The 14,600-nt window shown below is 48.4% G+C and overlaps 1 protein-coding gene across 5 annotated transcripts in view; it reads left to right on the top strand.

The window, feature by feature from the left end:
- Positions 1-14,600, top strand: part of HEMK1 (HemK methyltransferase 1, mitochondrial release factors N(5)-glutamine) — a 259,343-nt gene that overhangs the window by 77,159 nt on the left and 167,584 nt on the right. For all 5 annotated transcript variants that reach the window (XM_078661300.1, XM_078661299.1, XM_078661298.1 and 2 more), the window contains one exon: positions 397-488. In XM_078661300.1, the coding sequence (XP_078517426.1) occupies positions 397-488 (92 nt within the window). The remainder of the gene's footprint in view (positions 1-396; positions 489-14,600) is intronic.

The following is a 14,600-nucleotide window of genomic DNA, read 5'->3' as shown; positions in this document are numbered from 1 at the left end:
CCTGAAACCAACCAATCCTGGAGCTGTACTGCAGCTCCAGGATTAGTTGGAGCAGTAACACTCAACGCTCTTTTTGAGTCTGGGGGCCTGCTGCTGCAATCCCTCAGCTGTTTCTCAGCCTTGGGATTGCAGGCTCTGAAGTGCGCATGTCAGATTGGTCGGCTGTAGGTAGACAGCCAGTCGGACCTGCGCACTGGCAGGGGGCTGCATTAATAGTGCAATTTCACTAATCAGCCCTGCCCCCGCCATCACGCTGTTTACCATTTCATTAATGTGTGTGTCTGCTGTACTCGCAGCAGGCAGGGCGACGCTCCTCCGTCATAACGGAAGAGCCGCCGCTGGTGTCTACAGTCTTGGGACCATACTCACAGTGTATTAACTGTTTGATATCTTCAGTTCCAGAGCCTATCAGCTGAGTGTCTTTCAGGACTGGTGACAGATCAGCAGTGGCAGGAAGTTCAGCGGCTGAGCAAAGAGCGTCTCAAGAGGTGAGCAACATCACAAAGCATTTCTTTCCCTTCCGTCAATGATGTATGCAACTTATTACAGCAAAAGCACATATGTACATACAAACACATGCTGCCCTACAGGCACACACATACACACACACGTGGTCCAACACAGACATTCACACTTACACCCAGTGAGTTACCGCCCTGGAATTGTGTGCTCCTCATTCGCAGCTCTGTATCCCCCTCATGCTTGGTTTGGGTTCTCTTGGACTGGTCCACGCACTTCTGGCTCTAATTGTACCTGAGGTATGGGATGCAAAGAGCATCAGCTCAGTGTCTCTTGAGCACCCAGGTAAGTCAAGCACCAGAGTTCACATGATAGGCTTCAGTGTAGAGTGCAAGGAATGGCAGGAGGGACATGTGACAAATGAAAGATGGGTTCCATTATTTCCAGGCCAGGTCTGCACCGCCCTCTTCTTATTGGGTGAGCCTAACAGACGATCTGCTAGGAGGCAGGGGTCTGAGAGCTGTTTTTCCAAGGTGAAAGAATACACATTACCTCTTCGTTCCTCTCACTTATCTCCATTACCCAATGAGATCCCTGTGCCTCGTAGACACACTCCCTACCGCTGTAACTGCGTCCCCCTTCTGACCCCACTTAATGGAACTCTGCTCTCCTGGTTTTTTTTTATCCTTGACCTGAGAAAATCTACTATGTGTATATATATATATATGCATATAGAGATAACTCTAATCACTAGTATATGCAGTAGACCTTTGTACTCTCTACCAGTCCTATGTGACTCTTAGAGTATATCCATTTGTAGCTCTTCCTTGAGTGACTTTACTACTTGTACATTTGCAATTTTTCTTTCTGTTTCTATCTCTTCCTTGTGTGACTTTACAGCCTGTACATTTGCAATTTTTTTTCAGTTTGTATCTTTTATGTAACACATGTAATCCTAAGTCCTTAAGTTTTGCAACTGGTTCTTATGTAAAGCGCTCTGACACCTTTGGGTAAAGTTTGCGCTATATAAAATTACTTTAAATAAATAAATAAATACAATATGTTACCGCCCCTGCATACGGCCTGTTCTTTTGCGTCTGTAGACACTGAGGGTGGTTGTGGCATGCTCGCTCCAGTGTGGGTTTATTTTGAGGGTTTGTACCTTGGTTTTTCTGGCGGCATTTCAACACAGACTGTAGGTTGTGTTTATGGATTTCTGCACTGCTTCCTTCCTTACATTATATGTAATTTTCTCATGGCAGGGGGCAGTAGCGGCACAGTGTCCTCGTGGGCCTGTCTACACACATCAGAGCGCTATTACGGCTGTGCAGGCTACATCCAGGGGTCTGTCTCCATGGGATGCAGAAATCCCTAGGTTTGTTGGGGCTCTTCAGATCGGTGCTCTGGCAGTGGCTCTTGCAGGATGGGCATGCAGAGGCAACTTGGAGCTGCACGATTTCAGCCATTCAATTACATATATTTATGGTGGTGCTGTGCTTCTCTGAGACTGTGGTGAGTGACAGCCTGTGGGAGATGTGGTGCTCCTTGCTAATGGTTAAACAGTCACTACTGGGAGGCCAGTCTTCTTTATAAACTGTATGGCTCTGCTGTACTTTTTTGATCAGTTTTTTCCTGTCCCATGGCCTGTCTATTTTCTCATTTGCTGTTGGTTTTCCTCTTTAGTTATTTGCTTAGCTTTCAGTGACATTTTTGGTGCCGTGCCAGTATACCGACATAGTGGTTTTCTGGCCAGCGGTTGAGTTTACCTGTCCGGAGGTCTGCGGTGCCTTTCTCCGGCTCGGGCTGTGTTCCTGGTTTGCAGTGGAACTGGCTGCTCTATGTTTTTCTGCAGGGGTTTTTTGCTCTCTGCAAAGCAACAATTTTTGTTGGTGTTGGATGTTCTGTATACTGGCCTCCGCTTGAGATGTGTAGATAGAGTTGCTCTGGCCTAGTGGTTTAGGTCTTAGGCTCTTGCTCTGACAGTTATGGGTTTGACTCCTGGTGTTTCAATGGTTGTGTGAGCTCAGTTGCAATGTTAGAGCCTGGCTTTTTTTTCAGTTTATTTGGTCTATTATCATTTGCCCCGAGGGCTGTGGTGCCTTTCCCCAGCTGGGTGGGCTGTATGGGCTGACGAGGTTAAGATGTCTCCTTGTCACTCAGCTGATCGTCCTCCGTGGCTTTATGCATTGAGCCGGGCTGGGTGACCAGTTTATGGCAGCTTGTTTGGGCTATGTATGGTTGTTCGTGGTTTTTAGCCCATGGCTGGCATTCTTCCTTGATGGTGCAAGTGCCTGCATTTTGGTCCTGGTGGTACATCCGGTTGGGATTCTCCCAAAGCCAGCGAGTGGGGCGCCGCCATCTGTATGAGGTGTGGCAGGTTATTTTGTTCCACCACTGTTTTATTTGCCCAGTCAGAAGGCTGCTGTGCTTTTCTTCGACCATAGTGTGTATTTCTCAATTTTCACGACTCCCTGCGGATATCCTGCAGCTGTTAATCCCGGGCCCCTGATGTAATTCTGTAAAAAAAATATTGTCCAAGATTTCCATTGCTGATCAGGGCCGAATTTTTATGGACAACATTTTTTAAAATGGCAGATGTGTTGCCGTGATGATGTTATATTTCAGGAACCATGAGACCTATCTACTTTAGTTTGGGGTCAAAACATAGGTTTTGGGGTAATGTAGACAGAAAATAACTCCTCAGAGCAGCCCTTCCGCCATTTTCCAAAATGTTGGTGATAATAGAGGAAGAAGAACATATATAGAAATGAAGCTAATAATAACGTTTTTTAATCCTGTTATGAATGCACCAAACAATATTTATGATCTGAATATGAAAATAAAATGTTTATCACTCCTTTTTTACACTCATTTTCATAGTTCACTTTATTTATTTGTTTTGGAATTCTCTTTTGGTACATTTGCAGAATGTTGAATATTTTAGTAGAGCATATCGAACATATTGTAACAAAGGTTTTGAAAGTACATGTATGTGTAAGTTCTGTGGGTAGAGGCATTTGGAAATTTTGTAGGTTTTAGCACCTCATCAATATCTTCCCCTCCAAAATCACACAGATCTTTCTCTACATATGCATACTCCAAAAACATTTACACATCTTCTGATCAAGTAGAAAGCTCTTTTAATGTGTTCATGTGTCAAATGTGTGACATTCAGAACTCGTTTTCCATACACGAACAAGGTATTTTACTACACATTCTTCTTCTGTCTCAGCAGATCCTTTTGAAACTTCAACGGTAGAGCAGTTAAAGCGCCAAGCTTCATTCCAATTTTGCTCATGGTGTCATCACCCAAAAGAATATGTGCCTTGATAAGAACACTGGGTATCCATAACACTGAGAGTCCTTCACTTTGCAACAAATCTAAGTAGCACAAAAATAACATCTGTGTCAATGGCCCGATTGGAACTATTTCGAACAGCCCATTCAACATGTGGCACAACAAAAAGGTTGACTTCCTACAATTTGCTGTTAAGTTCTTGAGCAATATGGCCAATACCTTTTGAATATATCTCTGCAGACACCAACTACTCATTGACAATCATTCCACTTGCAATATTTGGAAATCTAGTGTTCACTGAAGCATCAGCAATGTTTTGGCGAGTTTACATCTCCAAGTTCATCTTATTCGATGTTGATGACCAAAATTTATCAAGTTGCACTGGAGTATTTATTGAATTTGTGATGCGGGCACGGTCAGTTGTTCCACTTGTAGACATTCATCTGATTCTCTCACATTCTTTGACATATAGTTAAAGATAACTGTCAGAGACAATGTGCAGTTCTTGCAGGGTGCACACTGGCTTTGATATCTGCAGAACAGTCTGAACGAGTTCTCCGAAGTTCTGCATAGATTAAATCTTGATAAATCGCAATTGTGACATATAGTCCACCCCACAGCAACAGCAGTTTTCAATGAGGACACATTTTCAAATTGAAATTGTTAAGGTGAAAGTTATTTATGGGCTCTTGTACTAGTTTGTGCTTCACTGGTTTGGATTCAGCATCTCCATCAAATAATGCATCAAATAATGCATTTGTTGGAAGAAGATCATGTGACAAAATGTCCTTGATAATTTCACCCCTTTCTTTTGCTACATCCATCTCTCTGCGTGCTTGCAAAAGTTGCTTTTTGTAACCTGTTTTGTAGTTGCTGGTTGGATGAAACTCTTACTATGACAATTAAAGCATGGAAGTTTAACTTTTGAGATTATGTCAAACAGCTTTTCCTCTTTCAATACAAATCTCTCATGCTTTAGTTCTGCGTATAGTTTCGATCCATGTTCCAGGGCATCTAGTAAAGGTGTCTTTATATTGTTATCCACATATTGTTTGGTCACAAAGTTGTGTAGTCACACAGGCTCAGTCATTACAAAGGGATTACCTTGCTGCTGCATGAAATGAAGAATGCTGTCAACTTGTTTATTAAAATGTCCCCTTCTCTTTCCCACAAGTTTGTGGTGAGGAGCAGTTTCACAATGGCCCTTTAATTTTGAATTTGTGAACTCTCTGAAAGCATTGCAAATAGAAAAAATTTCATGGTAAACTAGCTGAGCACATATTCACTTTTACATGTCTGATAAACAATTCCCTTGGAGTTTTTCTGTGATCTCTTGGTCGTCTGTTCCAGTTTCATATCTGGAGCTACAGCTTTGAGCCTTCCTTCTCTTTCTTTCACCGCAAATGTCTTTGGATTCATTTTCTGTAGTGGTATGGTTTTTCCACCTCTAGCTTCTTCACTCTTTCAAAATACCAGGACCCATATCCTCTGTAGTTTATGCAATTGAATTCATGAAACATAGTAATCAGTGACTCCACAGTCTAAACGTGCAGCTCCCAATCACCTTACCGATCAGCAGGTACCAAGTTTTTCACTAGAGCTATCATGTGTAAAAATATTTCCTGAGTACATGCAAAGGTCTGATTTTTCTTCACATTCTTTGACAAAATCTACAAACTTCAAGTTGTGGGGTCTCTGTCTCATTTCGATGCTGGTGTCTGGAAGGTTTCTGCTGGGTCTTCTTATGCTCGACATTGGGTGTTGTTTTGGGCTTGGGGTCATTTGTTGCATGTGGCTCCGCTTTCTGTTTCTCTGCCTCTGGTGCTGGAATCCCTCAAAGTTGAGTTTTTACTGCTTTCCGGTCCCCTTGAAAAGGGGGTGGATTCTGGTGCTCAATCTAGGTCTGGTCTCCAGGATCTTTAAAGCGTTGTCCCCTCTACATCCTTTACCACGGGTAGTGGGATTTGCATCTGGTTTTGCAGGCTCTCTAGCATCCCCCGCTTGGGCCTCTTTCGTCTCTGGGTTTGCACCTTTTGACTTTGCAAGTGTTTTTTTTCTGATGCCGGTATTGTCAGCTTACTAGCCGTGGGTGCTCGTTTCGTCTTGCCTGTTGCCTTTCTTTTGTGTGTTTGGGTCAGAGTTTTGGCTCTACGGTTCTGTCCACTGTTTTTTAGACTGGACTGTCTTTACTTTTTGTTTGACCATTTCTTTGTATTGTTTTGGGTATATCTCAGCATGAAACTGTACAGTTGCACTAGTCTTTTTTGGCTTGGTATGTTTCATTGTGTGATGGAGATAAAAGCGAGAGGGACGAGGAGGTAATGCTTCTATTACTTACCGCTAATTGCCTTACTCTGTGTCCTACTCTCGTTTATCTCCATTACAGCTCTCCCTCCCTCCTTCCCAGTTGTCAAGGCCACTGTGTCTTTGGAGGCTTATATTGTACAGGAGGTGTGCATGGGGCGGTAACTTTTCATAGTGGTAGGGGTGTGTCTACGAGGAACAGGGGCCTCATTGCGTAAGAAGAGTAGAACACAGAGTAATGCAATTACCACTAAGTAATAGAAGCATTCTGCACTGTCATTTCTCGAGTTTCCTTTTCCCCCACTCTTGTGACTCATTTTTCGAACCATGCACATGATAAACATATGTTATTATCTATGCATCTTCACTGGACGTTCAAAAGCTTGGGGAGAGTCCTCTGTGGCCTTCTCAGAGGTGCTGGCCTTCTAAACCCAACATATGACTGACTCTTCTGGGCTACAGATCTATCAGAAACACCAGACTGTATCCTGACACTCTTATAGATCAGTAAGTCTTTGCCATGGATCTATGAGATGTGATGTGTGGTATAGCTCTGCTGTCCAAAGCCTGTGCTATTTTTTTTATAAAGTTTAAGTTATCTATTTCTTCAATATTGTACACATTTAATACTACATAGCATATATGTTACAAGATGAACCAAAGAATACAATTTCTGTGTAACAAGATGTAAATATAAAGGGGAGCGAGAGGGTTTTGAACTATGGTGCAAACATTTTTAAAGCATGTATTATGGAAAAACTAGGTGTATGGAGTTTACAGTGCCAGATTAAACCTTGTTGAGGCCCCTAGGCAGTCGAAATTTCAGGCCCCCCATGCAAATGATCTCCTAAAACCCAATGCACTGATTTTATTACAAACTGACAGCTGCCAGAAGATGAGCTTTCAAGAGACACACTTTTATGTGAACTGATGTATTTGGTATATGTACTTTAAGTTGTTAATGTGTATGTTACATTAATACAGTATTTTCTCTATAGAGTCTTTAATGTAAGGTTTTAATTTCTTAGAGTTGATTAATTTTTTTCTATCTTTTGGAAACAATATTTACGAAAGCTTGATTATGATTTTCTTTCAAGATCAAATCAATATTATTTTGTTCCACTGTCGCAGGGCCCTTAAAAGGAGTGGGGCCCTGCTGGAAATGGCCCTTTTTGCAGGGTTATTCCCAATCTTTTTGCTTCTCCCTCCTTTATTTTTCCTGACCTGTGGTTATTGGCTATTGGACTCTGGGCACTTTGCCATTGCTGATCAGTGCTAAAGTGCATATGCTCTCTGTGTAAATTGTTATTGTGATTGGCTATCCCTGATTGGCATAATTTTCTTACCAGTAGGTCCCTTGTAAAGTGCACTGAGTATGCCAGGGCTGGTAATTCAAATGCTACTAGTGGGCTTGCAGCACTGATTGTGCCACCCACATGAGTAGCCCCAAAGAGATGTCTCAGGCCTGCCACCGCAGTGCCTCTGCGCAGTTTGCTAACTACCATGTTGACCTGGTCAGTGTACCCACTTGCCAGGCCTTACCCTTCCCTTTTCTTACAACTAGGACACCCCTATCTTAGGCCCAAGGTACCCCCCTGGACAGGGTGCAGTGTATATAAAAGGTAGGACATGTACTAGTGTGTGTAACATGCCCTGATAGTGAAATACTGCCAATTTTGTTTTTCACTATTGAAAGGCTATCTTGCCCATAGGACAGAATGGGGAATGCTTTGTAACATGTTTACCTGCATATCTTCCCATAGGAGTGAGATGGAAAATTGGAGTCTGGTATCCCTGAACTCAGAATTTAATAACACATATTTTAGTAAGGATGGTTTTTAAATTTTGTGTTTGTAAATAGCACTTTTAGAAAGTGGCTATTTTCTTCAACCTTTCTGTGTTCCTCTGCCTGTTTGTGGATTGACTGTCTGGTGTGAGAGTGACAGGCTGGGGTGGCTCCAGGAGTCTGGGTGAATCAGCACTAGGCTGAATAGACCTATCTGCATTTGGAGTGGTGGGAGGAGTAGCACCTGGGTCTGAATAGGGCTGTGCCTGCCTTCCACAATGCTGGCGCCACCTCCTCTGGTGCGTCTGATGACCCTGGCCCACATTCACAAAGGAAGAAGTTGTGCACTGGCAGAGTGCACACAGAACTTGTTTGTACTGGGTCCAGGACCCCTCACACATAGAGAACAAAGACTTTTGGGGTATAAATATGAGAGCTGAAACCCCTGAACTTTAGACTACTTTGGAACCAAGAAGGAACCTTTGCTGAGGAGAAAAGCTGAAGAGCTGAAGGAGAAGTACTGTCCTTGCTGTGTGTCTGGGGTTGGCCTGCAGTTGCTATTTCTGCCAAAGTAGGGACAGGGAACTTTGCTGTGTGCTGTGTCCCACTGCTTGACAAGGACTTTGCTGTGTCCTGAAAAAAAAGTCTCCAAGGGCCTGAAAAGAGCTGGTCTCCTGTTGTGAAAACGCAGGGATATAAATGATTCCAAGACTGCTTAGTGATCAAGAGGAACCTGTTGTTAAATTGGACAGTTGAATAGACTGAGGAGAAGTACCACCCTTGCTGTGTGTGTTGGGTTGGCCTGCAGTTTGCTGTTTCTGCAGAGGAGAGGATCAAGGGACTTTGTTGTGTATTGTGTCCCCTGCTTGAAGAATGACTTTGCTGTGTGCTGTGTCCATCTGAAGAAAAGTCTCCTAGGGCCTGGGAAGAGCTGGCCTCCTATTTCTGAAGTCCCAGGCACAACCAGACTTCATCCCCAGCTTCCCTGACTTCCTTGCTGGAAGTTCTACCCTGAGGTGCCTTTAACTGTGTGTGAAGCCCTTGCCGCTGGGAGCTGGAAGCGCGACGCAGCGAGGGAGAAGCATGACGCTGCCGGTGCATCTCCAAGGAAGCGTGTCGCCGCTGCTGCTGTTGCATCACCAGAGAAGCGTGATGCCGGACCGGCGCATAGCTAAGGAAGCGTGTCGCTGCTGCCGCTGATCGCATCACAGGAGAAGCGTGTCGCAGTGCCTGTCGCGGCTCAAGAAACCACTGATTTCGCCACACGGTCGTCGGGCTTGCATGCATCTCATCCACGTTGTTGCAGCGCACCAGAGACACCATTTTATCGCATCTCACCGGATCGTCTCAATGCATCGAGGCGCCATCTTGTCGCATCGCAACCGGAGCGCAGGAAGAGTCCACGCATCGCCTTCTCTGCGACCCTTTTTGTTTATTCTGCGTTACGCATCTAAGGTACTTCGAGAGAAAAGTGCCTCATTTACCATCTACAAGTTTATTTTTGCAACAGCCCTTTTTAAAGGCATTCTACTGAGTATCTGATTGCTGGATTTCTGTTGTTTTGGTCTTGCTTAGTTTAGATAAAGATATTTTATTTTTCTAAACTGGTGTGGTGTCCATTTGTGGTGTTTTCACTGTGTTACTGTGAGTGTTGGTACAAATACTTTACACATTGCCTTTGAGATAAGCCTGTCTGCTCTTGCCAAGCTACCAAGGGGGTGAGCAGGGATTATCTAAAGAGCGCATCCCCTACCCTGACTAGAAGCAAGGGTCCCTATTTGGTCTAAGGTACCTACCTCTGCCAACTAGAGACCTCCAGTTCTAACAGGCCCATAGGCCCGTGCCTACTTTGCCTACTTGGTGTTCTGGCACTTGGGGTTTGTACAATACTTGGAGGTTTAGTATGTTCTGAGAAGAATTTGCAGAGAGGAATTTGAGTTCTAGGTCTATTGGATATGTAAGGTACAGTACAGGCTAAGTAGTGTGTTTTGTAAGATGTTTCCCACCGATCAAAGCATTTCAAGGGATATTTGAGCCCTCTTGCTCTTTCTAATGCCACTTAAGTAGCATGGGGAGGTTTAAAGTTGAGCGCTCATGGGCCACTTTTTGTCATGATAAAAACTTACCAAAAGATTTCAATCTCTTGCAATAGTCATAGCATTTCCTTCCACATGTTTTCCACAGAAAACTGTTTTCTCCAGGCCTCTTCATCTCGTCGCCTTGCTATTTCTCTGATCCATCAGCACTTCTTTCTTCCTCTACATTCCCCACCGACCAGAGCAATTCTTGATCTCCCAGCAGTCCGCTTTCCTCTTCGTATGTCCTGAACTCTGTGTTCCTCCAGCAGTACCTTGTATCTATTCTCAGCCGCTCTGCAATTAATACATTCTGACGTTATTTTGGGCCCTTTTCGCAGATGCTCCTGCTTTCACTCTGTGGTTCTTTCTCTCACGCACCCTCCTTAACAGTACTTTTCCATCAGCAGTTTTTGCTTGTCCCCATATACCTAGGGCCAGATGTATCAAAGAGTTTTACCCATTCTGTGTCTATGGGAAAATGCTTTAGTACATATGGCCCCTAGTCTCCTGCTTCCTCCTCTGCTGACCCCCTACACTCAGCACTATGTACCCCTTCTTTTAATCCTCTATTTCCTTCTGCTGAATTAGGTTCAAATCCTGGCCTCGGCTCAGCAGCTTGTGATTCTGTGCAAATCGCACATTCTCTACTTGCCTAAAATAATATAAAGTGCTCCAGTGGCTTTGTGCCACGTTCATGCCCGCTATAAAACACTGCAAAAAATACATAGCTACTTTGTAGATATTTATTAAAATGTGTGGCCCTGAGTTGTCTCCCTTTTAGTAAGAAATAATTACATTAGCAATCGTCTTCTGTGTACCTCCAGAACATGTATACGAGACAGTGGTGTAGCTAGACCTTTTGCCACCCTATGGCGGTCCCTGCGTTTGCCACTGGCAAGATCGAAAAGCGGAGGTGGTGGCGGAGACAAACGATGAAGGTAAAAGTGCTGCCACCCCCTAAACTTGTCTCCCCTCTACACCCCATTGCTACGCCACTGGCCAGTGCACACCAGCAGAAAGTAAAAACAGAACCATGCAGTGCACACCAGCGGAAAGTAAAAACGGAACCAGTCCATGGTAGTGGAGTGTTGCTTGACGCATTGGAGCAGGTCACGTACTTCCCTGCCAGCTGATTGCCAAAGTGGCAAGGAGAGCATGTTCTCTGGGTGTGCAGGGTGAGTGTGTAATGTCATAGCCTCTCTGGTTCTGTTGGAAGTTGTGACATTTATCATTCCGGCCCTGATTCACTAAGGGCCTCTGCACTGGTGCATAGGGCCCGCAGTAGTGAAGGAAAGCAGCAGAATCTCTATGAGAATCCTTATTGTGGAGATTCCACCACGCGTGTGGAGACTCCCCCACGGCTGCAGAGACTCGGCCACAAGTGCAGAGACTGCCCACGGCTGGAAGGACTCCGTCATGAGTGCAGAGACTGCCCACGGCTGCGGAGACTCCACTGCAAGTGCAGAGACTACCCCACGGCTGTGGGGACTACACCACCAGTGCAGAGACTACATCATGGATGTGGGGACTACGCCACCGGTGCAGAGACTTCACACGGCTGCAGTGCCTCCAAAACGAGTGCAGAGACTCCCCCACAGCTGCGGGCCTCAGCCATGAGTGCAAAGACTACCCATGGCTGTGGGGCCTCAGCCATGAGTCTCTGCCATGAGTGCAGAGATTCCCCCACGGCTGCAGGAACTCTGCCACAAGTGCAGAGACTACTCCACGGCGACGGGGTCTCTTCCATGAGTGCAGAGACTCACCCCACGGCTGCTGGGACTCCAAAACGAGTGCAGAGACTCCCCCCACAGCTGCGGGCCTCAGCCATGAGTGCAGAGACTGCCCATGGCTGTGGGGACTCTGCCACGAGTGTAGAGAATACCCCACGCCTGTGGGGCCTCAGCCACGAGTGCAAAGACTCCTTCACCGCTGTGGGGACTCCGCCACCAGTGTAGATACTTCACCATGGCTGCAGAGACTCTGCCACGAGTGCATAGATTCCCCCACGGCTGCAGGGACTCTGCCACGAGTGCAGACACTACCCAACGGCTACGGGGCCTCCGCCATGAGTACAGACTCCCCCCCCCCCCCCCCCACAGCTGCAGGCCTCAGCCACGAATGCAGAGACTACCCCATGGCTGTGGGGCCTCACCCACCAGTGCAGAGACTCCTCCACGGCTGCGGGGACTCCGCCACCAGTACAGAGACTACCCCACGGCTGGAGGGCCTCCGCCACCAGTGCAGAGACTACCTCACGGCTGTGGGGCCTCAGACACCAGTGCAGAAACTCACCCTCCCACCCCGGCTGCAGGGACTCCACCACGGCAGCGGGGCCTCCGCCACCAGTGCAGAGACTCCCCCATGGCTGCGGGACTCACCCACCAGTGCAGAGACTCCCCCATGGCTGCAGGGACTTTGCCACCAGGGCAGAGACTGCCCACGGCTGTGGAGCCTCAGCCACAAGCGTAGAGCCTCCCCCACGGCTGTAGGGCCTCCGCCACCAGTACAGAAACAACCCCACGGCTGCGGGAATTCTGCCACACGTGCAGAGACTACCCCATGGCTGCGGGGCCGCAGCCACGAGTGCAGAGACTCCTTCACGACTGCAGAGACTCCGCCACCAGTACAGAGACAGCCCCACAGCTGCGGGGACTCCGCCACAAGTGCAGACACTACCCCACGGCTACGGGGCCTCAGCCACGAGTGCAGAGACTCCCCCACGGCTGTGGAGGCCCCACCAACAGTACAGAGACTCCCCCACGGCTGTAGGGACTCTGTTACCAGTGCAGAGACTACCCTAAGGCTGTGAGGCCTCCGCCATCAGTGCAGAGACTACCCCACGGCTGTGGGGCCTTAGCCACCAGTGCAGATACTCCCCCACGGCTGCAGGGCCTCCGCCACGAGTGCAGAGACTCCCCCCTCGGCTGCGGGGACTCCGCCACCACGGCAGCGGGTCCTCCGCCACCAGTGCAGAGACTCCCCCATGGCTGCAGGGACTTCGCCACCAGGGCAGAGACTGCCCACGGCTGTGGAGCCTCAGCCACAAGTGTAGAGCCTCCGCCACCAGTACAGAAACAACCCCACGGCTGCGGGAATTCTGCCACACCTGCAGAGACTACCCCATGGCTGCGGGGCCGCAGCCACGAGTGCAGAGACTCCTTCACGACTGCAGAGACTCCGCCACCAGTACAGAGACAGCCCCACAGCTGCGGGGACTCCGCCACAAGTGCAGACACTACCCCACGGCTACGGGGCCTCAGCCACGAGTGCAGAGACTCCCCCACGGCTGTGGAGGCCCCACCAACAGTACAGAGACTCCCCCACGGCTGTAGGGACTCTGTTACCAGTGCAGAGACTACCCTAAGGCTGTGAGGCCTCCGCCATCAGTGCAGAGACTACCCCACGGCTGTGGGGCCTTAGCCACCAGTGCAGATACTCCCCCACGGCTGCAGGGCCTCCGCCACGAGTGCAGAGACTCCCCCCTCGGCTGCGGGGACTCCGCCACCACGGCAGCGGGTCCTCCGCCACCAGTGCAGAGACTCCCCCATGGCTGCAGGGACTTCGCCACCAGGGCAGAGACTGCCCACGGCTGTGGAGCCTCAGCCACAAGTGTAGAGCCTCCCCCACGGCTGTAGGGCCTCCGCCACCAGTACAGAAACAACCCCACGGCTGCGGGAATTCTGCCACACCTGCAGAGACTACCCCATGGCTGTGGGGCCGCAGCCACCAGTGCAGAGACTCACCCACGGCTGCGGGGACTCCGCCACCACGGCAGCGGGTCCTCCGCCACCAGTGCAGAGACTCCCCCATGGCTGCGGGGCCTCAGCCACCAGTGCAGAGACTCACCCACGGCTGCGGGGACCACGCCACCAGTGCAGAGACTGCCCAGAGGCTGTGGGGCCTCAGCCACGAGTGTAGAGACTCCCCCACGGCTGCAGGGCCTCAGCCACGAGTGCAGAGACTCCCCTACGGCTGCGGGACTCCCCCACCAGTACAGAAACAACCCTGCGGCTGCGGGAACTCTGCCACACGTGCAGAGACTACCCCACTGCTGCGGGGCCTCAGCCATGAGTGCAGAGACTCCCCCACGACTCCGCCACCAGTACAGAGACAGCCCCACGGCTGCGGGGATTCCGTCACAAGTGCAGAGACTACCCCAAGGCTGCGTGGCCTCCACTACGATTTTGGAGCCCCTTTATGATCAGACCCCTAATCTTTAAAATGTGTCATTGTGCTCCTGTGCCTACAGCTACTTTACAACATGGCGGTGTACGCCTGGGGCTACAGGACAACGAGCAGATTCAGCAGTGGCCCCCAGCCAGCAAATGATTGAGCAAATATGTGTGTATTTGGGGGAGGGGGGCATTTGAGCAGTGACTGATGTCTCTAATGAGATGATTCTAGTGTCTGCAGTCCAGAGACAAGTCCTTGCTGACGTCAAAGTGGCCCAGGCTAAGCCAGAGTTGGGCTGAACCCCCTTATATTTTACTTTCGCAGGGGATCCGGTGGCGCTTAATTAATCTTTGGATTTCATGCACTGGTACATGGTGTCACTGCTGTTCCAGAATGGAATTTGCTCTCAATCAGGGCAGAAACATTTACCGCCCGTTTCTCCGAAGAGGGAGAGACCGGCAGTTCTCTAGAAGTCTGTGCTGCAGGAAAGCCTCCCACCGCT

This window comes from Lissotriton helveticus, chromosome 9 (assembly GCF_964261635.1).
Source record: "Lissotriton helveticus chromosome 9, aLisHel1.1, whole genome shotgun sequence".
Lineage (NCBI taxonomy): Eukaryota > Metazoa > Chordata > Amphibia > Caudata > Salamandridae > Lissotriton > Lissotriton helveticus.
Note: the sequence above shows the minus strand (reverse complement) of the source record. Positions and strands in the feature narration are given on the sequence as shown.